This window comes from Bufo gargarizans, chromosome 1 (assembly GCF_014858855.1).
Source record: "Bufo gargarizans isolate SCDJY-AF-19 chromosome 1, ASM1485885v1, whole genome shotgun sequence".
In the NCBI taxonomy this organism is placed as follows: Eukaryota; Metazoa; Chordata; class Amphibia; order Anura; family Bufonidae; genus Bufo; species Bufo gargarizans.
In genome coordinates, this window is record NC_058080.1 from 655,108,175 (window position 1) to 655,133,138 (window position 24,964).

A 24,964-nucleotide genomic window follows, 5' to 3' on the forward strand; every position below is an offset into this window, starting at 1 on the left:
GTTACAATCTGCCAAAAAATACATTTTATTCTTTAAGGAGATGTGGGCTTTGGTGCCCCACGAGGCCTGGTACCTTTCCTGATTGTAACATGAAAGAAACCTGCCAGTCATGGGCATGAGTTGGGGAGGGGAAGGGGGGGGGATTCGGGGTCACAATTCGGACTCGGCTCCCTCATAGTGTGCACCTGCCCTATCAGTACTGTAATATTACTGAATTCTAGCCCAGCAGTCACAACCTGCTTAAATCATGCCATGTGAACTTGCGTACCATATGTTTTCGCTAGGCAAATAAACCTACTAAACCAAAATCCTCAAGACGGCTAGCTGTGATTCCTTAAGGACTCGCACTCAGACACTGCATTATAATTTAATATATTTTTGTGTAATCTTATTTTATTCATTTTTTGATTTTCATAAGCAAATGACACATTACATCACAGGCAATGATATAAGTAATATGGACACAGCCCAACACAGGGACACGCAGGACCCTCAGAAAACAGCTGAAGTATCACAGACATTGTAACAGTTAAAGGGACTCGAACATCCCAGACATAACAGGGAACCCCAATCAAGGAGGACTATCATTGTGGAGGAGAATAAGGTTTAGTGTGAGCCCTCGAATGCCCAAGTGAGAACACTGAGTGAGTAATCCTAAACGGAGGTTCCTAAAATACATCAAAAATAAAAGACACAAAAGGAAAGAGGATTAGGAAGAGGGGAGGGAAACCAAGGAAAGGGTACACCTGCCAAGGACCCTGCTGGGGAAAAATTCAGGAACAAACCAGATCTCTGAATCTCTGAGATTCTAGAAAGAAAGTTAGAGAGTTGTATCTGTTCTGGTAAATCCCGCCCCTTTCCTGACTGTCGGCTATCAACTCTTCCATCCTAAGAATGTGTTTCAATTCCTTGGCCCACTCAGACAATGTAGGGGGGGGGGGGGGGGGGGAGTGGTTTTCCAGTGCCTTGGAATCACCATGCGCGCCACTGCTAAGAGACGTAGTGCCCCTTTCCAGGGGCGTAACTAGAAGTGACTGGGCCCCACAGCAAATATTTGTAAGGGCCCCCCCAGCGCGCTTCGCATCTCCCTCCTCCTGTGTAAACCCCACTCCTTTGGCACAGTGTAGAGGTATACTGTATATTGTGGGGCACAGTGTAGAGGTATACTGTATATTGTGGGGCACAGTGTAGAGGTATATTGTGGGGCACAGTGTAGAGGTATACTGTATATTGTGGGGCACAGTGTAGAGGTATACTGTATATTGTGGGGCACAGTGTAGAGGTATACTGTATATAGTGGGGCACAGTGTAGCGGTATACTGTATATAGTGGGGCACAGTGTAGCGGTATACTGTATATTGTGGGGCACAGTGTAGCGGTATACTGTACGTTGGGCACAATATAGAGGTATACTGTACATTGTGGGGCACAGTGTAGGCTATATGTGTACAACATAAACATATTTCATATGAACACTTACAATTTCTTGACTTGGCCCTTAGGGGTCTCGGACGCCACTTCCACACTTTGGCCGGGGGCTCGGCCGATGTTGTGTTTTATCCTAATGAGAGATTTCATAATAAGGATTTGGAGAAGGGGCAGAGGGATAGCAGAGCACGGAGAGGCTGGTGCTGCTACTAGGGGGTTATACCATGGGGGAGTAATAAAGCCCACCATAATGCCCACCCAGTAGTAATAATTCTCCTTATAATGTGACAGTACAAAAATATCCCCTTGTAATGCCCCCAGTTGAGCTAATGTCCCCATAGTGCCCCCATAATGTGCCAGTATAAAATACCCCTATATAGTGCCCCCAGTAAATTCCCCCATAGTGCTCCTCCCCCCCCCTTCCTGCTAGTGCCCCCCATAATGTACCAGTATAAAATGCCCCATATATAGGGCCCCAGTAGATGCCCCTCAGTGTCCGGCCTCTGATAGGCTGCCGACCTAGTGTCCCCCATAATGCCCCCCACTAATGTGCCAGTAAGTGTCCCCATAGATGCCCCCCCATCATGTGCCAGTATCAAGTGCCTCTCCCCCCCCACATGTCCCAGTATCATAGTGCCATCTCCCCCCATGTGCCAGTATCAAGTGCCTCTCTCCTTCCCACCCCCCATGTGCCAGTATCATAGTGCCAAACCCCCCCATGTGCCAGTATCAAGTGCCTCTCTCTTCCCCCCATGTCCCATTATCATAGTGCCATCTCCCCCCCCAAAAAAGTGCCAGTATTAAGTGCCTCTCCCCCCATGTCCCAGTATCATAGTGCCACCCCCCCCACAAAAAAGTGCCAATATCAAGTGCCTCTCTCCCTCCCCATGTGCCAGTATCAGGTTCCTCCCCCCCCCCATGTGCCAGTATCATAGTGCCATCTCCCCCCCCCCCCCCACAAAAAAAGTGCCAGTATCAAGTGCCTCTCTCCCTCCCCCCCACCTCATATGCCAGTATCAGGTGCCAACCCCTCTCCCCCCCATGTGCCAGTATCAGGTGCCTCTTCCCCCCCCCCATGTGCCAGTATCAGGTGCCTCTTCCCCCCCCCCCATGTGCCAGTATCAGGTGCCAACCCCCCTCCCCCCCCAGGTGCCAGTATCAAGTGCCATTCCCCCCCAATAGCCAGTATCAGGTGCCACTCTCCCTCTCCCCCCCATGCCAGTATCAAGTGCCACTCTCCCCTCCCATGCCAGTATCGGGTGCCAACCCCTCTCCCCCCATGTGCCAGTATCAGGTGCCAACCCCTCTTCCCCCCCCCATGTGCCAGTATCGGGTGCCAACCCCCCTCCCCCCCCAGGTGCCAGTATCAGGTGCCAACCCCCCTCCCCCCATGTGCCAGTATCAGGTGCCACTGCCAGTATCAGGTGCCTCCCGCTCCCCCATGGCAGTAAGTCGGGTATAAAAAAATAATAATAAACACTTCTACTTACCTCCATGTCAGCGATGCGATGCAGCCTCTTCCTGTGTCCCGCCTTGTATTGGGTCCCGCCCTGTATGTCCTTATATGGAGTCAGTGCTTGTATTTCAGAAAAGATTCTGCCAGGATTCGAGCCCACGACCTTCTGCTTCAGAGGCAAAGCAGCTAACCACTAGACCATACCAGCTGCCTTGCTGCTGACTGAAAAAATATGAGACTTCTACTGTTATAGCTGGCTAAGTGTACATCTATACACATGACAGCTGCTCATATATAGAGATATAGCAGAGCTGAATGTGCTGAGACAGCTGTCATATACAGATATAGCAGTATCTCGGATATATCTCTATATGACAGCTGTTCCAGCACACTCAGCTCTGTATATCTCTAAGTATTGCTATACAGTATATATATATATATATATATATATATATATATATATATATATATATATATATATATATATATAGCAGAGCTGAGTGTGCTGGGGCAGCTGTCATGTGTATAGATGTAGCAGAGCTGGCTGTGTTTCGGCAGCTGTCATGTGTATAGATGTAGTAGAGCTGGGTTTGCTGGGGCAGCTATCATATATAGAGATATAGCAGAGCTGAGTGTGCAAGGACAGCTGTCATATAGAGATATAGCAGTGCTAGGTGTGTTTGGGCAGCTGTCATGTGTATAGATGTACAATTAGCCAGCTATAAGAGTAGAAGTCTCATATTTTTTCAATGAGTTGTAATGCAGCCTTTTTGGCTGTGAGGGTAAATGATACACTGCTAGATTGGAGGTTGTGGGTTCGAATCCCAGACCAGGAGACTTTAGCAGACAGTAAGATTAGATCACACTAGCGGCTGCTGTGAAGGGGCCCTGAACACGATATTTAACTAACTTGAAAATAAACTGTCACACACGCTGTCGGGGCGCCGGGCCCCCTTGGCAGCCCGGCCCCGAAGCAGCTGCTTCCCCGGTAGTTACGCCATTGCCCCTTTCTTAACTTGTGAGATAGAGCCCGGAATGAGAGACAGCAGTGTAACCTGGGGAGTATTAGGTATTGACTGGTTCGAATAGCTGGTATAAATATCCAAAACCTTCTCCCAGAAAGGCTTTATCAGCTGGCAGTCCCACCAGATATGCAACATAGAACCTTGCTCTCGTTCACACCGCCAGCAGTGATTGATATATTTTTAAAGCTTACTAGGAATCCGAACATGAAAGTCTCATGAATGTCAGTGGTATGATATTATTTTTTTTTTTTTTTTTTAAGGTTCTCAGTTTTATAGTTATAGTTTTTAAGTATGTTCTTAAAAATAAAAAAATACCTTGACTAAATATAAGTTTTTGGAAAATTGCTAACCCTGTTGCCACAATTTTCAGGCTTATTACAAAATCAGAATCAGATCTGCATTATTATTCCAAAGTTCACCAGTGCCCCCTAGTGGATCTAAAATGCACCATCGTCTTTCTGATAAACCTACAGGTGAAACTTGAAAAATTAGAATATCGTGCAAAAGTTCATTTATTTCAGTAATGCAACTTAAGATTAGAATATTGTGAAAAGGTTCAATATTCTAGGCTCAGTGTCACTCTAGTCAGCTAATTAATCCATATTCCCTGAGCAAAGGGGACCTGAGATTGTGACTTTGGGGTTTCATAAGCTATAAGCCATAATCATCCAAATTATAACAAATAAAGGCTAGAAATATCTCGCTTTGCTTGTAATGAGTCTATCTCATATGTTAGCTTCACCTTTTAAGTTGCATTACTGAAATAAATGAACTTTGCACGATATTCTAATTTTTCGAGTTTCACCTGTACAGATTGTAAATAGAGTAATGGAGAAATCCTTCCATTGAGGACTCGGATCAGAGCGAAGATGCAATAGTATTGAGTAAGAATGATGGAACTGAAAGTTGTCTCACTGTTGGGTATTATCAAGTCAATGTTAAATGGTTTTCCAGGAGTAAAGATTGGGACTTTAAAGGGACACTAACCTCAAAATGTCCGTATATTAACAGCTTATGGGGGAGATTTATCTAAACTGGTGTAAAGGAAAACTACTTTTCAAAGGAGCTCTGGACATATTTTTTCTCAACTTTTATTATAGAGATAGAGAAAAATTCTCTCCTAGTGGAAAAGAGAATACATAGTTCACAGAAATAGACAAAGACCATAGTTGAATCTCAAGAGTTGTAAGTAGTCCAAACAAAGAATGGAGGTTCTTAACAAGAACATACAGATGGGATCTCGATGGTAGGGCTATGCATTTCCAGAACAGAGCAATAATGCACTTTGCAGCAGTCAACAGGTGGAGGAGCAGCCTGGCACAAGGCCACGTGACCGATGAACGTGACATCACTGGCTGAGGGTAGGCGTCAAGAACCATAAGGCCACGGCACTTCCTCCTCAAATAGCTGATGGTCAGGGGTCCCGAATGTCTGACCCTCATCAGATACTAATGATCTATCCAAAGAATATGTCATCAGTATAAGGGCTTGTTCACACGAACATAAGGGCTCCGTGCCTGTGCTGTGGACCACAAATTGCGGTCCGCAATGCACAGGCACTGACCGTGGGGAAGCCGCATGCGGATCACAGACCCATTCACTTGAATGGGGTCTGCCATCCGTCCGTTCTGCAAAAAGATGGAACAAGTTCTATCTTTTTGCAGAACGGGAGCATGGGACGGAACACCACAGAAGCACTCCGTAGTGCTTCTGTGGGCTTCCGTTCCATGCTTCCGTTCCGCACCGCATCTCTAAATTTGCGGACCCATTCAAGCGAATGGGTCCTCATCCATGATGTGGAATGCACACAGCTGGTGACCCGGGTATTGCGGAACCGCTGTATGCGTCCCGCAATATGGCCACGAGAGCACAACTGTCATGTGAACAAGCCCCAAGTCATAAAACACCTTCAGGTCTTTAAAACAAAATAAACCTGCTGCAATCCAGGGCTTGGCCATAATATAAGTCGTACTACTGCAAAGGTGAGGTGTGAATATAAAAGGTGGAAGAGGAGGTACCTGTACCAAATATCCCTGGTGAAAGCTATGGAGTGCTGTAAAGCATGAGGAGGTATTTTAGCTGGACAAGCCCATATCCTGGAGTTTGGGTGAATCTGAGCAGGCCAGAGCCACTCCACCTCAATCAGTTGTAAGAGTGTAAAGTGGTCCCGTATGCAATGTGTGGATATAATTTTTTGGAACCACTCCATGAATTCTTTTTCCTGTCCAAACTCTAACTTCCTCTTTGCTTGGACATGTAACGCAGCAGACAGCCTCACTTTTGACTTTCTCAGTCAGACGATTCATTCCGATCAGAGGCGGATAGGGATGAGTGACCCAATTAGAGTATTATTCATTACACCGATAAGTGCACTGCTTTTCTGTGGACATCTATGCCTATCAAGAGAACGATAGAGCTGCCATACGGTTATCGCAATTCTACACCTACTATTATACTATTGGGAAGCCTCTTCCCCTCACTACAGCAGTAAACTGACAATGGATGCCCTATCTATATAGGAGTTTTATCTCCCTGTACTGACTGCAACAGAATCAGAATATTTTGTATTCAATGTAATGGTCTAGTACAGCTGAAATGAAAAAAAAAAAGAAACGTCTAACAATTTTTTATTTTTAGAATTTTTGAATGCCCTTTTTGATGGATGTATCCCTTTTAATATCGGTTTACATGATCGGCTGTTTGAAGGGGGTGCAGTGCTCAGATTGCTGTGGTCTCTTACTCGGCCTATGACATCACATCCATAGGTTATATGGGTGTTCTGCAGCTCAGGCCCATTCGAATAAATGGGAATGAGCAGCATGATCAAGTATAGCCACTATACAGGATACACCACTGTGCTTTGTACACTATGAATAGATCACATCTGAGCACCACAGCCCCCCATGGGGATACTGGAACCCTCACCAATCTCATAATGGTTGACCTAAGTGCCAACACCTGATTATGAAACCTCCCCCAAGCAATCATTTGTGATATGTGGCAGAAAGTGTTCATTTTTTTTTTTCTGCAAAAAAAATTAAAGGGGTTGTTCATTCCTTTTCTGCTTACACCCCCCGAACAGCATGGCTGGACCCACAGTGGGAATCGTACTTGCCTGATCCCTGCTGCTGTGTATTGGCTCCATTGCTCCCCCTAGCAGGTCTTCAGTCTGTCCATGTCAACATCCGGTTAACATGACATATGGGTGACCTGTCACCACTGCAGCCAGTCATTGCCTGCAGCAGCAATGTTACCCGCATCAATCCGGATGTTTATATAGGGAGACCTGAGACCAGTGGCACCTATGTGGGGGAGCAATGAAGCCAGAAACCAACGGTGGGGATCAGGTATCTGAAATATTGAGGGCTGTGCTCTGCCCCAAAAAGGAGTAGAAAGAGCCCAAATATGTGAACTTTACAGTACAGTTCACAGGATTGTTTCAAAAAGCAATGCTTTTTCAGAAAATTCTGTAGTCTATTTTAAAATGACCAATTCTAGATGGAACAGAACCAGTCTGTAGTTGTAATTAGGGATGAGCGAATCGACTTCGGATGATACATCTGAAGTAGATTTGCATAAAACTTCGTTCCAATACTGTACGGCGCTCCTGCTCCGAATGGTACCTTGGAACCGAACCAGAGTTCAGGAAATGTTTTTTTACAGTACAAATGGACTCATTGGAGCCAATACATTATAATACTGTACAAGCTCCTGCTCCGTACAGTATTGGAACAAAGTTTTGTGAATCTACTTCGGATGTCTTCTCCAAAGTCTATTTGCTCATCCCTAGTTGTAATCTATAGTGTAGGTTCCAACTTGTCCTGGTGAGGTATTGTCACCCCTCATGTGTCCTGTTTGGGACCTACACTTTTCATTGGTGCTTCCCTTTGACAGTGTCCAGGTTCACCATGGTCTTGTATTACGATATGAAATGCACTGAATCCTTCATGTCATTATCATTTTGCCTTCTTTCAGATCCAGGTATTTACATATGAAGAAAATGACGTTTTGACAATAAAAATTGAAATGCAGGTGAAGGTTCAAGCAAGCCAGGCTTATCTGCTGCTATCGGACCTTGGACTGCGGCCGCACTGGGATGTTCACTACTTGTAAGAAAAAAACATGTTTTGTGTGGTGGTCTTGTATGGTTGTATGGCCCCTTTAAATTGTAACTGCAGGTTAGCACTTGGCTCCAACTACTTTAGGTAGGCCTGTAGAGTGAACCTCTCTGCCAATGGATAGGGCTTCTGTTACTTGGCAGCGGGTAAGAGTCAGTCCTATGTGTGGCCCCAGATACTATTCTGGGTCCCCACTTGAGGATGGTGCGCAATAAGATGAACATTTTATATGTAATTGAAACTTGACTTCAGCAGGAGGCACAGTACTTGGTGGTTCCAGTCACAGTTGGTTGAAAAGCTTGATGGTTACAGATGTATTGGTGGTTACTATAGAAAATTGAACAATATCTTGGAGCTGGGATCAGCAACCTCTGTCACTCCACCTGTGGTGAAACTACAAGTCCCAGCATGCACCCTTGCTTGACTGTTCTCAGAACTCCCATACAAGTGAAGGGAGCATGCTGGGAGTTGTAGTTTTGCAACAGCTGGAGTGCCTGCCCAAAGTTGCTGACCCCTGTCTTGGGTGAAAAACATTGTGGTTTCACTCTCTCAGGGCACACATGGCATCAGTGTGGGCGCTCAGTACACTGGCAACTCCTGCTATGATGGGGCACACAGACGTGTTTGGTCAGAGTGTTAGTAGCGCTATCTTCACTGCTATCAGCAGTCCTCTTTCCCTCAACTGCCTCCTGTCATCTCCTCCTCTACAAACCCCCTTTACACATCAGACACAAGAAGGCAGACAATAGGACAGACATCACACTGTGGGTGGGCGCCAACCAGGACAACCCCCCCCCCCCCCCCCCTTATACTCAAAGCATGTATGAAACAATTTAAAGCGCCACTTCGCCCTTTTACAAACTGCTTACAATGATCAGAGCACCAAGCAAACAAGTGAAGCGGGCAATGTGCTTGGGGCATTTAAAGGGTAACCCCTGATCAACCTGTACCGCTGTTGTAGAACCCACTTTGTAATGTTTTACGGAATGAGTCGGGGTCTGATAGTTTGTCTGCAATTGCATTCAGTGTTTTTCTGTGCAGATGCAATCAGTTTTTTCACGCTTGTGAAGAAAAACTGGAGAAGAACACTCTAATTTCTGGGAACTTGAATGTTGCTTTCACTAAGAACCATCCAGCAATGTAAATTATCTAGATAAGCGCCACAGATAAAGAATAGGTAGAAAAGGAAGAGACTTGTGTTTTTATGCTTCAGACCCCATGTCTGGTGACCCATTAGAAAATGGTTGTTCTTGCCTTTTTAAGTCTGATCCTGTAACCACCAAGCCTACTGGGCTTTTAATACCGATCTGCAACCATCATCACAAGTTGTTCATCATCACATCCTACGATAGTCTTTAACATTGTAGAGTATACATAGGTGGTCATGATCTCAGTATTTGTAGTTATACCATATTTTTCGCCCATAATACGCACCTAGGTTTTAGAGGAGGGAAAATAAGAAAAAAAAGTTTTCATTAGGCCTCTGTTCAGACCACCAATCAGACCCACCAATGTTAGGCTACATGTACACGACCGTATGTGTTTTGTGGTCTGCAAAATGCGGATCTGCAAAAAAAAAAATGTGACGTCCAGATGGCATCCGTGTTTTTTTTTTTTTTTTTTTTTCTTCTTCTTGGCGGATCCATTGTATATGCCAATCCTTGTCCGCAAAACTGACAAAAATAGGACATGCTCTATTTTTTTTCTGTGGCATGGAACCATGGACAAACTGACTATCCGGCTTTTTTAACAGCTCAATAGAAATGAGTCCACATCCTATCCGCAAAAAAAAGGAATGGACGTGGAAGCAAAATACGTTTGTTTGCATGTATCCTCAGTCAGACCTCCAATGTTAATAAGATCCCCAACCAGTACTCTGATCAGACCCCCAATCAGACCTCAAATCAGAGCCCCAATGAGAATGAGAATCCCTATACAAACCTCAGATCAGAGCTCAGAGCAGAAAAAACTAAATCGACTTTCTTCTCCTGGTCTGGACACCGCAGCCACTCCTGAGATCAGCACTCTTCCTGCCGCGTTGTGCTGTGACCTTACTCTGTACGCAGATCACAGCACAGCGTGCGACCAAGGAAGACCAGGAATCTGTGAGTACACAGCCCGCAGAGGGAGCACCGCATTTATCACACTCCAACCGTCTTGCACTAATGAGTGCTTCCATAATGGAGAACTCATTAGTATTTTCCACATAAGACGCACTGACATTCTCTCCCCCCCCCCCCCCCCCACACACACACACACACACACACACACACACACACACACACACACACACACTTTGGTGCGTCTTATAGGGAGAAAAATACGTATATATGTTTTTGTCCACAAAAATTATATCAATCTTTCAATCTTCTCCGCTTCACCTGTTCCATATCATGATGTCTGTATGTAGGTAATTTGAGGACCATTAAAGGGGCAAATGGCATTTATCATGTAGAAAAAGTTAATACAAGGCACTTACTAATGTATTGTGATAACCCCTTTAAATCTTAAACCTTACTTTCACATGCATCCTAAATTTCTGCTCCGGTTTTTTCAGTGCAGATTTCACAGTATTTTTTATGTTCTGGTTGTAGAAGCTGCGACATTGTGGAATCTGCTGGTGATGATGACAAAATATTTTATGTAACCTGCCCGCCTGTAAAGCAAAGCAAGACCAAAGATTTTGTGATGCTTATGTCTCGGAGGTATCCATTTAAAACTGGGTGAGTTTACTGTACTTTAAAGGAAACCTGTCACCAAGATTTTGGGTATAGAGCTGAGGACATGGGTTGCTAGATGGCCACTAGCACATCTGCAATACTCAGTCCCCATAGCTCTGTGTGCTTTTATTGTGTTAAAAAACGTTTCGATCAATATGCAAATGAACCTGATATGTGTCCTGTATCCGGAGAGGAGTCCAGCGGAAAGGAGCCCAGCACCGCCCCGCGTCCTCCGAATCTCCTCCTTGCTGGCTGACGTCACAGAGCTGGAGCGCCGAAATCTCGCGATGTGCGAGCTAGCGCATGCGCAGTGTCGGCATCATGTTCATTCCCTGTGCTGGCATCCCGGTGCTGGGCTCCTTTCCGCTGGACTCCTCTCCGGATACAGGACACATATCAAGTTCATTTGCATATCGATCAAAACACAATAAAAGCACAGAGAGCTATGGGGACTGGGTATTTCAGATGTGCTAGCGGCCATCTAGCAGCCCATGTCCCCAGCTCTATGGCAAAAATCCTGGTGACAGGTTCCCTTTAACATGGCATTTGAGAAAATATGTGATCTTCTCTGATGAAAGTGAAAGTCTAAATGGCCGATGAGGGAATAACTGAGTTGGTGTCAAAGTAGCCTAACTTTTTTGAGGATCTGTCATAGATCTGCAAAAACGCTTCCGTTACAATAATACAACCGCATGCATATCCGTCATGAACTGATCCGATTGTATTATAACTTGTATAGCCATGACAGATCTGTCATGAACACTAGGGGGGGGGGGATCGGGGGGAGATAGAGAGGTGTTTTTTTTAATTATTTTTTATTTATTTTTTGTAGCAGAAGCCCACAATATAACAAAATATGAAAAAGAAAAGGGGTCTGAAGATTTTTCTAATGCATTGTATGTGTGTTTTGTCCTGCAAAGCTAGTTTGACGAAGAAAGCACAGTGGAATAGCTTATGTTCCACTTCTCGGCTGCTACTGTGTCAGTTGCATACGGCACAACAATATTAAAGAGGACCTTTCATCGGTCCAAACAATGTGAACTAAGTATCATGACATATACAGCGGCGCCCAGGGATCTCACTGCACTTACTATTATCCCTGGGCGCCGCTCCGTTCTCCTGGTATGTCCTCCGGTATGTTCGGGGACTTGGTAATAGTAGGCAGAGTCTGCCCTTGTTCTGCTGGGCGTCTCCTTCTCCTAGGCTGTAGCTCTGGCCAATCGCAGCCCAGAGCTCACAGCCTGGGAGTTTTTTTTTCTCCCAGGCTGTGAGCTGTGCGCTGCGATTGGCCAGCGCTACAGCCTAGGAGGAGGAGACTCCCAGCAGAACAAGGGCAGACTCCGCCTACTATAACCAAGTCCCCCAAACATACCGGAGGACATAGCAGGAGAACGGAGCAGCGCCCAGGGATAATAGTAAGTGCAGTGAGATCCCTGGGCGCCGCTGTATATGTCATGATACTTAGTTCACAATGTTTGGACCGATGAAAGGTCCTCTTTAAAGCTTAAAGGCAGGTTTTGCATTTTAACCTGTTGAGGGGCTGGATGTGGAGTCTATTAAGATGGTGGCTGGTCTGGGTGTCCATGGGCCCCCCTAGGAAACACGAGCCGATTTCCCCCCTCCCCTTTTCCAGCGCTGCCCCCGATGTGGTCCCCCTGCTGTGTGTGATGGCGGAGGCTCCATTCCTGAGCCGCTGCCATCAGCAGTGAGTGTCTGCTCTATGCTGACATTCTGCTGTAACCCCATAGATGCCGCGGCATGGGGTTAATGCAGGGAGGGGGCTCCCTCTTTCAACAATCGGGGCTGCAGCGCCCAATGGTTGCCATGGATGCTTTGCAAAAGCGTCCGGTGTTGCCACCTACAGGAAATCTGGTAGTATTATACTTTGCAATGCAAAGTATAGTACAACCATCAGCCCCACTGGATCTTCAAGATCCAAGAGGGAACTGATGGAAAAAAAAAAAAGTGAAAATAATAGTAAAAATAAATAAATTAAAAATGTAAAAAAAAATGAAATTGCCTTTTCCTATAAAAAATGAAAAAAACAAAACAAAAACCACACATTAGGTATCACCGCGTCCGTAACGACCATCTCTATAAATATCATATGATCAACCCCATCCAATAAACACCATAAAAAAATAAAAAGCCATTTTTGTCAACTTGCATCACAAAAAGTGCAACACCAAGCGATCAAAAAGGCGTATACACCCCAAGATGGTACCAATCAAACCGTTACCTCACCCCGCAAAAAATGAGCCCCTATTTAAGACAATCACCCAAAATTGGCTCAGACTAAGGAGACACTAAGACATATTTATTTTTTGTTTCAGAAATGCTATTATTGTGTGAAACTTAAATAAATAAGAAAAAGTATACATATTGGGTATTGCCACGTCCGTAACGATCTGCTCTATAAAACTGTCACATGACCTAACCCCTCAGATGAACGCAGTTAAAAAAAAAAACTGTTCCAAAACAGCCAATTTTTTGGTCCCCTTGCCTCATAAAGTGTAATAATGAGTGATCAAAAAATCATATGTACCCAAAAATGGTACCAATAACAACCTCAACTTTCTGCAAAAAACGAGCCCCTGCACAAGACGATCGGTAGAAAAATAAAAAACATATGGCGTTCAGAAAATAGACACACAAAAACATAATTTAAAAAAAAAATGCCTTATGTAAAACTGAAACAAACAAAAATATTTGATATCACTGCGTCCGTAACAACCTGCTCTATAAAAATAGCACATGATCTACCATGTCGGATGAATCTTGTAAAAAAAATTAAAGATGACAAAACTGTGCCAAAACAGCAATTTTTTGTTACCTTGCCTCACAAAACGTAATAGAGCAATTAAAAATCATATGTACCCCAAAATAGTACCAATATAACTGTCACCTTATCTCCTAGTTTCCAAAATAGGGTCACTTTTTGTGAGTTTCTACTGTAGGGGTGCATCAGGGGGCTTTAAATGGGACATGGGATCTAAAACCAGTCCAGCAAAATCTGCCTTCCAAAAACCATGTGGAGTTCTTTTCCTTCTGTGTCCTGTCGTGCACCCTTACATCAGTTTACAACCACATGTGGGCTGTTTCTGTAAACCGCAGAATCAGGGTAATGAGTTTTGTTTGGCCGTTAACCCTCAATGTGTTAAATAAAAAAATGTAATAAAATGGAAAATCTACTAAAAAAAGTGAAATTTTGAAATTTCATCTCCATTTTCCTTTAATTCTTGTGGAACACCTAAAAGGTTAACAAAGTTTGTAAAATCAGTTTTGAGTAACTTGAGGGGTGTCGTTTCTGCAATGGGGTCATTTATGGGGGGTATCCACTATGTAAGCCCCACAGTGACTTCAGACCTGAACTGGTCCTTTAAAAAGTGGGTTTTGGAAATTTTCTTAAATTTTAAGAATTATTTCTAAGCCTTCTAACGTCCTAAAAAAATAAAATGACATTTCCAAAATGATGCCAACATAAAGTATACATATGGGGAATGTTAAGTAATAAATATTTTGAGGTATCGCTTTCTGTTTTAGAAGCAGAGAAATTGAAACTTTGAAAATTGCGAATTTTAAACTTTTTGGTAAATTTGGGATTTTTTTTCATAAATAAAGGTGAAATATATTGACTCAAATTTATGACTGTCATGAAGTACAATGTATCACGAGAAAACAATCTCAGAAGGGCTTGGATAAGTAAGGGTTCCAAAGCTATTACCACAAGTGACGCATGTCAGATTTGAAAATTTTGACCTGAACACTGGGGCATCAATGACCTTTGGTCAAGAAAGGGTTAAAACTAGGGATGAGCGAACTCGAACTGTATAGTTCGGGTTCGTACCGAATTTTGGGGTGTCCGTGACACGGACCCGAACCCGGACATTTTCGTAAAAGTCCGGGTTCGGGTTCGGTGTTCGTCGCTTTCTTGGCGCTTTTGTGACGCTTTCTTGGCGCTTTTTGAAAGGCTGCAAAGCAGCCAATCAACAAGCGTCATACTACTTGCCCCAAGAGGCCATCACAGCCATGCCTACTATTGGCATGGCTGTGATTGGCCAGAGCACCATGTGACCCAGCCTCTATTTAAGCTGGAGTCACATAGCGCCGCCCGTCACTCTGCTCTGATTAGCGTAGGGAGAGGTTGCGGCTGCGACAGTAGGGCGAGATTAGGCAGATTAACTCCTCCAAAGGACTTGATTAACTGATCGATCTGCAGCTGTGGATCATTGAGCTGCTGATCCTCAATTGCTCACTGTTTTTAGGCTGCACAGACCGTTTGTCAGTCACATTTTTCTGGGGTGATCGGCGGCCATTTTGTGTCTTGTGGTGCGCCAGCACAAGCTGCGACCAAGTGCATTTAACCCTCAATGGTGTGGTTGTTTTTTGGCTAAAGCCTACATCAGGGTGAAGCTGTCACACCAAGTGCATTTAACCAGCAATAGTCTGTTCATTTTTTGGCCATATACAAAATCAGGGGCAAGCTGCGCCTGTCACCAAGTGCATTTAACCCTCAATGGTGTGGTTGTTTTTTGGCTAAAGCCTACATCAGGGTGAAGCTGTCACACAAGTGCATTTAACCAGCAATAGTCTGTTCATTTTTTGGCCATATACTAAATCAGGGGCAAGCTGCGCCTGTCACCAAGTGCATTTAACCCTCAATGGTGTGGTTGTTTTTTGGCTAAAGCCTACATCAGGGTGAAGCTGTCACACCAAGTGCATTTAACCAGCAATAGTCTGTTTATTTTTTGGCCATATCCCAGTCTAATTCTGTCACTAAATCCATACCGGTCACCCAGCGCCTAAATACTAGGCCTCAAATTTATATCCAGCTAAATCTGTCCCTAGTGCTGTAGCTGGGCGAGTTATTTAGTGTCCGTTCAAGCACATTTCTTGTTCTGGGTTGAAATACAATTCCCAATTTAGCAATTTCATAATTTAGTGGTTTCTGCTATATCAGAGCTATTTGAAATCTATCCCTAAAAGGGTATATAATATTCAAGGTGCACATTGGGTCATTCAGAATAACTTCACACACACCCGCTACTGTGTATTTCCAAGTCTAATTCTGGCACTAAACCCATACCTGTCACCCAGCGCCTAAATACTAGGCCTCAAATTTATATCCCGCTAAATCTGTCCTTAGTGCTGTAGCTGGGCGAGTTATTTAGTGTCCGTTCAAGCACATTTCTTGTTCTGGGTTGAAATACAATTCCCAATTTAGCAATTTCATAATTTAGTGGTTTCTGCTATATCAGAGCTATTTGAAATCTATCCCTAAAAGGGTATATAATATTCAAGGTGCACATTGGGTCATTCAGAATAACTTCACACACACCCGCTACTGTGTATTTCCAAGTCTAATTCTGGCACTAAACCCATACCTGTCACCCAGCGCCTAAATACTAGGCCTCAAATTTATATCCCGCTAAATCTGTCCCTAGTGCTGTAGCTGGGCGAGTTATTTAGTGTCCGTTCAAGCACATTTCTTGTTCTGGGTTGAAATACAATTCCCAATTTAGCAATTTCATAATTTAGTGGTTTCTGCTATATCAGAGCTATTTGAAATCTATCCCTAAAAGGGTATATAATATTCAAGGTGCACATAGGGTCATTCAGAATAACTTCACACACCCGCTACTGTGCATTTCCAAATCTAATTCTGTCACTAAACCCATACCTGTCACCCAGCGCCTAAATACTAGGCCTCAAATTTATATCCCGCTAAATCTCTCGTTACCGCTGTCCTGTTGTGGCTGGGAAAGTTATTTAGTGTCCGTCAAAGCACATTTTTTGTTCTGGGTTGAAATACAATTCCCAATTTAGCAATTTCATAATTTAGTCGTTTCTGCTATATCAGAGCTATTTGAAATCTATCCCTAAAAGGGTAGATCATATTGAAGGTGCACATAGGGTCATTCAGAATAACTTCACACACACGCTTCTGTGCATTTCCAAGTCTAATTCTGTCACTAAATCCATACCGGTCACCCAGCGCCTAAATACTAGGCCTCAAATTTATATCCCGCTGAATTTGAATACAATACATTGGGCCAAATAATATATTTGTTGTTGTGGTGAACCATAACAATGAGAAAAACATCTAGTAAGGGACGCGGACGTGGACATGGTCGTGGTGGTGTTAGTGGACCCTCTGGTGCTGGGAGAGGACGTGGCCGTTCTGCCACATCCACACGTCCTAGTGTACCAACTACCTCAGGTCCCAGTAGCCGCCAGAATTTACAGCGATATATGGTGGGGCCCAATGCCGTTCTAAGGATGGTAAGGCCTGAGCAGGTACAGGCATTAGTCAATTGGGTGGCCGACAGTGGATCCAGCACGTTCACATTATCTCCCACCCAGTCTTCTGCAGAAAGCGCACAGATGGCGCCTGAAAACCAACCCCATCAGTCTGTCACATCACCCCCATGCATACCAGGGAAACTGTCTCAGCCTCAAGTTATGCAGCAGTCTCTTATGCTGTTTGAAGACTCCGCTGGCAGGGTTTCCCAAGGGCATCCACCTAGCCCTTCCCCAGTGGTGAAAGACATAGAATGCACTGACGCACAACCACTTATGTTTCCTGATGATGAGGACATGGGAATACCACCTCAGCATGTCTCTGATGATGACGAAACACAGGTGCCAACTGCTGCGTCTTTCTGCAGTGTGCAGACTGAACAGGAGGTCAGGGATCAAGACTGGGTGGAAGACGATGCAGGGGACGATGAGGTCCTAGACCCCACATGGAATGAAGGTCGTGCCACTGACTTTCACAGTTCGGAGGAAGAGGCAGTGGTGAGACCGAGCCAACAGCGTAGCAAAAGAGGGAGCAGTGGGCAAAAGCAGAACACCCGCCGCCAAGAGACTCCGCCTGCTACTGACCGCCGCCATCTGGGACCGAGCACCCCAAAGGCAGCTTCAAGGAGTTCCCTGGCATGGCACTTCTTCAAACAATGTGCTGACGACAAGACCCGAGTGGTTTGCACGCTGTGCCATCAGAGCCTGAAGCGAGGCATTAACGTTCTGAACCTGAGCACAACCTGCATGACCAGGCACCTGCATGCAAAGCATGAACTGCAGTGGAGTAAACACCTTAAAACCAAGGAAGTCACTCAGGCTCCCCCTGCTACCTCTTCTGCTGCTGCCGCCTCGGCCTATTCTGCTGCTGCCGCCTCGGCCTCTTCCTCCGCCTCTGGAGGAACGTTGGCACCTGCCGCCCAGCAAACAGGGGATGTACCACCAACACCACCACCACCACCTCCGTCACCAAGCGTCTCAACCATGTCACACGCCAGCGTTCAGCTCTCCATCTCACAAACATTTGATAGAAAGCGTAAATTCCCACCTAGCCACCCTCGATCCCTGGCCCTGAATGCCAGCATTTCTAAACTACTGGCCTATGAAATGCTGTCATTTAGGCTGGTGGACACAGACAGCTTCAAACAGCTCATGTCGCTTGCTGTCCCACAGTATGTTGTTCCCAGCCGGCACTACTTCTCCAAGAGAGCCGTGCCTTCCCTGCACAACCAAGTATCCGATAAAATCAAGTGTGCACTGCGCAACGCCATCTGTGGCAAGGTCCACCTAACCACAGATACGTGGACCAGTAAGCACGGCCAGGGACGCTATATCTCCCTAACTGCACACTGGGTAAATGTAGTGGCAGCTGGGCCCCAGGCGGAGAGCTGTTTGGCGCACGTCCTTCCGCCGCCAAGGATCGCAGGGCAACATTCTTTGCCTCCTGTTGCCACCTCCTCCTTCTCGGCTTCCTCCTCCTCTTCTTCCACCTGCTCATCCAGTCAGCCACACACCTTCACCACCAACTTCAGCACAGCCCGGGGTAAACGTCAGCAGGCCATTCTGAAACTCATATGTTTGGGGGACAGGCCCCACACCGCACAGGAGTTGTGGCGGGGTATAGAACAACAGACCGACGAGTGGTTGCTGCCGGTGAGCCTCAAGCCCGGCCTGGTGGTGTGTGATAATGGGCGAAATCTCGTTGCAGCTCTGGGACTAGCCAATTTGACGCACATCCCTTGCTTGGCGCATGTGCTGAATTTGGTGGTGCAGAAGTTCATTCACAACTACCCCGACATGTCAGAGCTGCTGCATAAAGTGCGGGCCGTCTGTTCGCGCTTCCGGCGTTCACATCCTGCTGCTGCTCGCCTGTCTGCGCTACAGCGTAACTTCGGCCTTCCCGCTCACCGCCTCATATGCGACGTGCCCACCAGGTGGAACTCCACCTTGCACATGCTGGACAGACTGTGCGAGCAGCAGCAGGCCATAGTGGAGTTTCAGCTGCAGCACGCACGGGTCAGTCGCACTACAGAACAGCACCACTTCACCACCAATGACTGGGCCTCCATGCGAGACCTGTGTGCCCTGTTGCGCTGTTTCGAGTACTCCACCAACATGGCCAGTGGCGATGACACCGTTATCAGCGTTACAATACCACTTCTATGTCTCCTTGAGAAAACACTTAGGGCGATGATGGAAGAGGAGGTGGCCCAGGAGGAGGAGGAGGAGGAGGAGGAAGAGGGGTCATTTTTAGCACTTTCAGGCCAGTCTCTTCGAAGTGACTCAGAGGGAGGTTTTTGGCAACAGCAGAGGCCAGGTACAAATGTGGCCAGCCAGGGCCCACTACTGGAGGACGAGGAGGACGAGGATGAGGAGGAGGTGGAGGAGGATGAGGATGAAGCATGGTCACAGCGGGGTGGCACCCAACGCAGCTCGGGTCCATCACTGGTGCGTGGCTGGGGGGAAAGGCAGGACGATGACGATACGCCTCCCACAGAGGACAGCTTGTCCTTACCCCTGGGCAGCCTGGCACACATGAGCGACTACATGCTGCAGTGCCTGCGCAACGACAGCAGAGTTGCCCACATTTTAACCTGTGCGGACTACTGGGTTGCCACCCTGCTGGATCCACGCTACAAAGACAATGTGCCCACCTTACTTCCTGCACTGGAGCGTGATAGGAAGATGCGCGAGTACAAGCGCACGTTGGTAGACGCGCTACTGAGAGCATTCCCAAATGTCACAGGGGAACAAGTGGAAGCCCAAGGCCAAGGCAGAGGAGGAGCAAGAGGTCGCCAAGGCAGCTGTGTCACGGCCAGCTCCTCTGAGGGCAGGGTTAGCATGGCAGAGATGTGGAAAACTTTTGTCAACACGCCACAGCTAACTGCACCACCACCTGATACGCAACGTGTTAGCAGGAGGCAACATTTCACTAACATGGTGGAACAGTACGTGTGCACACCCCTCCACGTACTGACTGATGGTTCGGCCCCATTCAACTTCTGGGTCTCTAAATTGTCCACGTGGCCAGAGCTAGCCTTTTATGCCTTGGAGGTGCTGGCCTGCCCGGCAGCCAGCGTTTTGTCTGAACGTGTATTCAGCACGGCAGGGGGCGTCATTACAGACAAACGCAGCCGCCTGTCTACAGCCAATGTGGACAAGCTGACGTTCATAAAAATGAACCAGGCATGGATCCCACAGGACCTGTCCGTCCCTTGTCCAGATTAGACATTAACTACCTCCCCATAACCATATATTATTGGACTCCAGGGCACTTCCTCATTCAATCCTATTTTTATTTTCATTTTACCATTATATTGCGATGCTACCCAAAGTTGAATGAACCTCTCCTCTGCCTGTGTGCTAGGCCTAAATATATGCCAATGGACTGTTGCAGTGGTGGCTGACATGAAGCCTGATTCTCTGCTATGACATGCAGACTAATTCTCTGCTGACATGAAGCCAGATTGTCTGTTACGGGACCTCTCTCCTCTGCCTGGGTGCTGGGCCTAAATTTATGACAATGGACTGTTGCAGTGGTGGCTGACGTGAAGCCTGATTCTCTGCTATGACATGCAGACTGATTCTCTGCTGTCATGAAGCCAGATTGTCTGTTACGGGACCTCTCTGCTCTGCCTGTGTGCTAGGCCTAAATATATGCCAATGGACTGTTGCAGTGGTGGGTGACGTGAAGCCTGATTCTCTGCTATGATATGAAGACTGATTCTCTGCTGACATGAAGCCAGATTGTCTGTTACGGGACCTTTCTCCTCTGCCTGGGTTCTGGGCCTAAATATATGCCAATGGACTGTTGCAGTGGTGGGTGACGTGAAGCCTCATTCTCTGCTATGACATGCAGACTGATTCTCTGCTGACATGAAGCCAGATTGTCTGTTACGGGACCTCTCTGCTCTGCCTGTGTGCTAGGCCTAAATATATGCCAATGGACTGTTGCAGTGGTGGGTGACGTGAAGCCTGATTCTCTGCTATGATATGAAGACTGATTCTCTGCTGACATGAAGCCAGATTGTCTGTTACGGGACCTTTCTCCTCTGCCTGGGTTCTGGGCCTAAATTTATGAAAATTGACTCTTACAGTGGTGGGTGACGTGAAGCCTGATTCTCTGCTATGATATGAAGACTGATTCTCTGCTGACATGAAGCCAGATTGTCTGTTACGGGACCTTTCTCCTCTGCCTGGGTTCTGGGCCTAAATTTATGAAAATTGACTCTTACAGTGGTGGGTGACGTGAAGCCTGATTCTCTGCTATGATATGAAGACTGATTCTCTGCTGACATGAAGCCAGATTGTCTGTTACGGGACCTTTCTCCTCTGCCTGGGTTCTGGGCCTAAATTTATGAAAATTGACTCTTACAGTGGTGGGTGACGTGAAGCCTGATTCTCTGCTATGATATGAAGACTGATTCTCTGCTGACATGAAGCCAGATTGTCTGTTACGGGACCTTTCTCCTCTGCCTGGGTTCTGGGCCTAAATTTATGAAAATTGACTCTTACAGTGGTGGGTGACGTGAAGCCTGATTCTCTGCTATGATATGAAGACTGATTCTCTGCTGACATGAAGCCAGATTCTCTGTTACGGGACCTCTCTCCTCTGCCTGGGTGCTGGGCCTAAATTTATGACAATGGACTGTTGCAGTGGTGGCTGACGTGAAGCCTGATTCTCTGCTATGACATGCAGACTGATTCTCTGCTGACATGAAGACAGATTCTCTGTTACGGGACCTCTCTCCTCTGCCTGTGTGTGTGCTGGGCCTAAATATATGCCAATGGACTGTTGCAGTGGTGGCTGACGTGAAGCCTCATTCTCTGCTATGACATGCAGACTAATTCTCTGCTGACATGAAGACAGATTCTCTGTTACGGGACCTCCCTCCTCTGCCTGGGTGCTGGGCCTAAATATATGCCAATGGACTGTTGCAGTGGTGGGTGACGTGAAGCCTCATTCTCTGCTATGACATGCAGACTAATTCTCTGCTGACATGAAGCCAGATTGTCTGTTACGGGACCTCTCTCCTCTGCCTGTGTGTGTGCTGGGCCTAAATATATGCCAATGGACTGTTGCAGTGGTGGCTGACGTGAAGCCTCATTCTCTGCTATGACATGCAGACTAATTCTCTGCTGACATGAAGACAGATTCTCTGTTACGGGACCTCCCTCCTCTGCCTGGGTGCTGGGCCTAAATATATGCCAATGGACTGTTGCAGTGGTGGCTGACGTGAAGCCTCATTCTCTGCTATGACATGCAGACTGATTCTCTGCTGACATGAAGCCAGATCGTCTGTTACGGGACCTCTCTGCTCTGCCTGTGTGCTAGGCCTAAATATATGCCAATGGACTGTTGCAGTGGTGGGTGACGTGAAGCCTCATTCTCTGCTATGACATGCAGACTGATTCTCTGCTGTCATGAAGCCAGATTGTCTGTTACGGGACCTCTCTGCTCTGCCTGTGTGCTAGGCCTAAATATATGCCAATGGACTGTTGCAGTGGTGGGTGACGTGAAGCCTCATTCTCTGCTATGACATGCAGACTGATTCTCTGCTGACATGAAGCCAGATTGTCTGTTACGGGACCTCTCTCCTCTGCCTGTGTGCTAGGCCTAAATATATGCCAATGGACTGTTGCAGTGGTGGCTGACGTGAAGCCTGATTCTCTGCTATGACATGCAGACTAATTCTCTGCTGACATGAAGCCAGATTGTCTGTTACGGGACCTCTCTCCTCTGCCTGGGTGCTGGGCCTAAATTTATGACAATGGACTGTTGCAGTGGTGGCTGACGTGAAGCCTCATTCTCTGCTATGACATGCAGACTAATTCTCTGCTGACATGAAGACAGATTCTCTGTTACGGGACCTCCCTCCTCTGCCTGGGTGCTGGGCCTAAATATATGCCAATGGACTGTTGCAGTGGTGGGTGACGTGAAGCCTCATTCTCTGCTATGACATGCAGACTAATTCTCTGCTGACATGAAGCCAGATTGTCTGTTACGGGACCTCTCTCCTCTGCCTGTGTGTGTGCTGGGCCTAAATATATGCCAATGGACTGTTGCAGTGGTGGCTGACGTGAAGCCTCATTCTCTGCTATGACATGCAGACTAATTCTCTGCTGACATGAAGACAGATTCTCTGTTACGGGACCTCCCTCCTCTGCCTGGGTGCTGGGCCTAAATATATGCCAATGGACTGTTGCAGTGGTGGCTGACGTGAAGCCTCATTCTCTGCTATGACATGCAGACTGATTCTCTGCTGACATGAAGCCAGATCGTCTGTTACGGGACCTCTCTGCTCTGCCTGTGTGCTAGGCCTAAATATATGCCAATGGACTGTTGCAGTGGTGGGTGACGTGAAGCCTCATTCTCTGCTATGACATGCAGACTGATTCTCTGCTGTCATGAAGCCAGATTGTCTGTTACGGGACCTCTCTGCTCTGCCTGTGTGCTAGGCCTAAATATATGCCAATGGACTGTTGCAGTGGTGGGTGACGTGAAGCCTCATTCTCTGCTATGACATGCAGACTGATTCTCTGCTGACATGAAGCCAGATTGTCTGTTACGGGACCTCTCTCCTCTGCCTGTGTGCTAGGCCTAAATATATGCCAATGGACTGTTGCAGTGGTGGCTGACGTGAAGCCTGATTCTCTGCTATGACATGCAGACTAATTCTCTGCTGACATGAAGCCAGATTGTCTGTTACGGGACCTCTCTCCTCTGCCTGGGTGCTGGGCCTAAATTTATGACAATGGACTGTTGCAGTGGTGGCTGACGTGAAGCCTCATTCTCTGCTATGACATGCAGACTAATTCTCTGCTGACATGAAGACAGATTCTCTGTTACGGGACCTCCCTCCTCTGCCTGGGTGCTGGGCCTAAATATATGCCAATGGACTGTTGCAGTGGTGGCTGACGTGAAGCCTCATTCTCTGCTATGACATGCAGACTAATTCTCTGCTGACATGAAGACAGATTCTCTGTTACGGGACCTCTCTCCTCTGCCTGGGTGCCGGGGCCTAAATATCTGAGAATGGACTGTTCCAGTGGTGGGTGACGGGAAGCCAGATTCTCTGCTATGGAACCTCTCTCCAATTGATTTTGGTTAATTTTTATTTATTTAATTTTTATTTTAATTCATTTCCCTATCCACATTTGTTTGCAGGGGATTTACCTACATGTTGCTGCCTTTTGCAGCCCTCTAGCTCTTTCCTGGGCTGTTTTACAGCCTTTTTAGTGCCGAAAAGTTCGGGTCCCCATTGACTTCAAATGATTTCCGGGATGTTCGGCCGAACTTCTCGAACCCGAACATCCAGGTGTTCGCTCAACTCTAGTTAAAACAAAAACCTAATTTTTCATGTAGGAAAGGGAAATCAATAGGTAATTAAAGGTGATCTAAAAATCAAGAGACATTTTTGGCCACAAGCAAAAAGGAACATTTCCATGTTTATCTTGTATGAATTGCTATCGGATCATAAAAGGAAACACAATAAATCATCCTGGAAAAGGATACAATATACCCATGTACCATTAGACTACATGTTTGACTAAAAATGTCATTTATGGCAATAGATGTCCTTGCAGCATGTGGTACATAGGACGGACACAAAAATAGAAATCAGAGTTAAAATGGGTAGTAGTAGAATATGTGAACCCCGGACAAACTCCAGAAGAAAATAAACATAAACTTTTACAACACGAAACAAGATAGAAACGCTCAAACCAAAGGGGTTAAATGACCTATGTAGGTTTCAGGGTATTTTTGTGAATCTGCTTTTGTTGTAACCATATGTCTTTTAATAATGATTGAGACATGAGAACAAAGTATTTAAATTGTCTGGTTGCACCTGATGGCCATGCATGAGTAAGGGGGGCGTGACCCCCGAAACGTCGCACATGATGGAGTAGGTAACT

The 24,964-nt window shown here is 46.2% G+C and overlaps 1 protein-coding gene across 1 annotated transcript in view; it reads left to right on the forward strand.

Moving 5' to 3' along the window:
• Positions 1–24,964, forward strand: part of ACOT12 (acyl-CoA thioesterase 12) — a 66,968-nt gene that overhangs the window by 36,226 nt on the left and 5,778 nt on the right. Inside the window, exons 12-13 of the mRNA XM_044291627.1 lie at positions 7,885–8,018; positions 10,622–10,750. Of these exons, the coding sequence (XP_044147562.1) occupies positions 7,885–8,018; positions 10,622–10,750 (263 nt within the window). The remainder of the gene's footprint in view (positions 1–7,884; positions 8,019–10,621; positions 10,751–24,964) is intronic.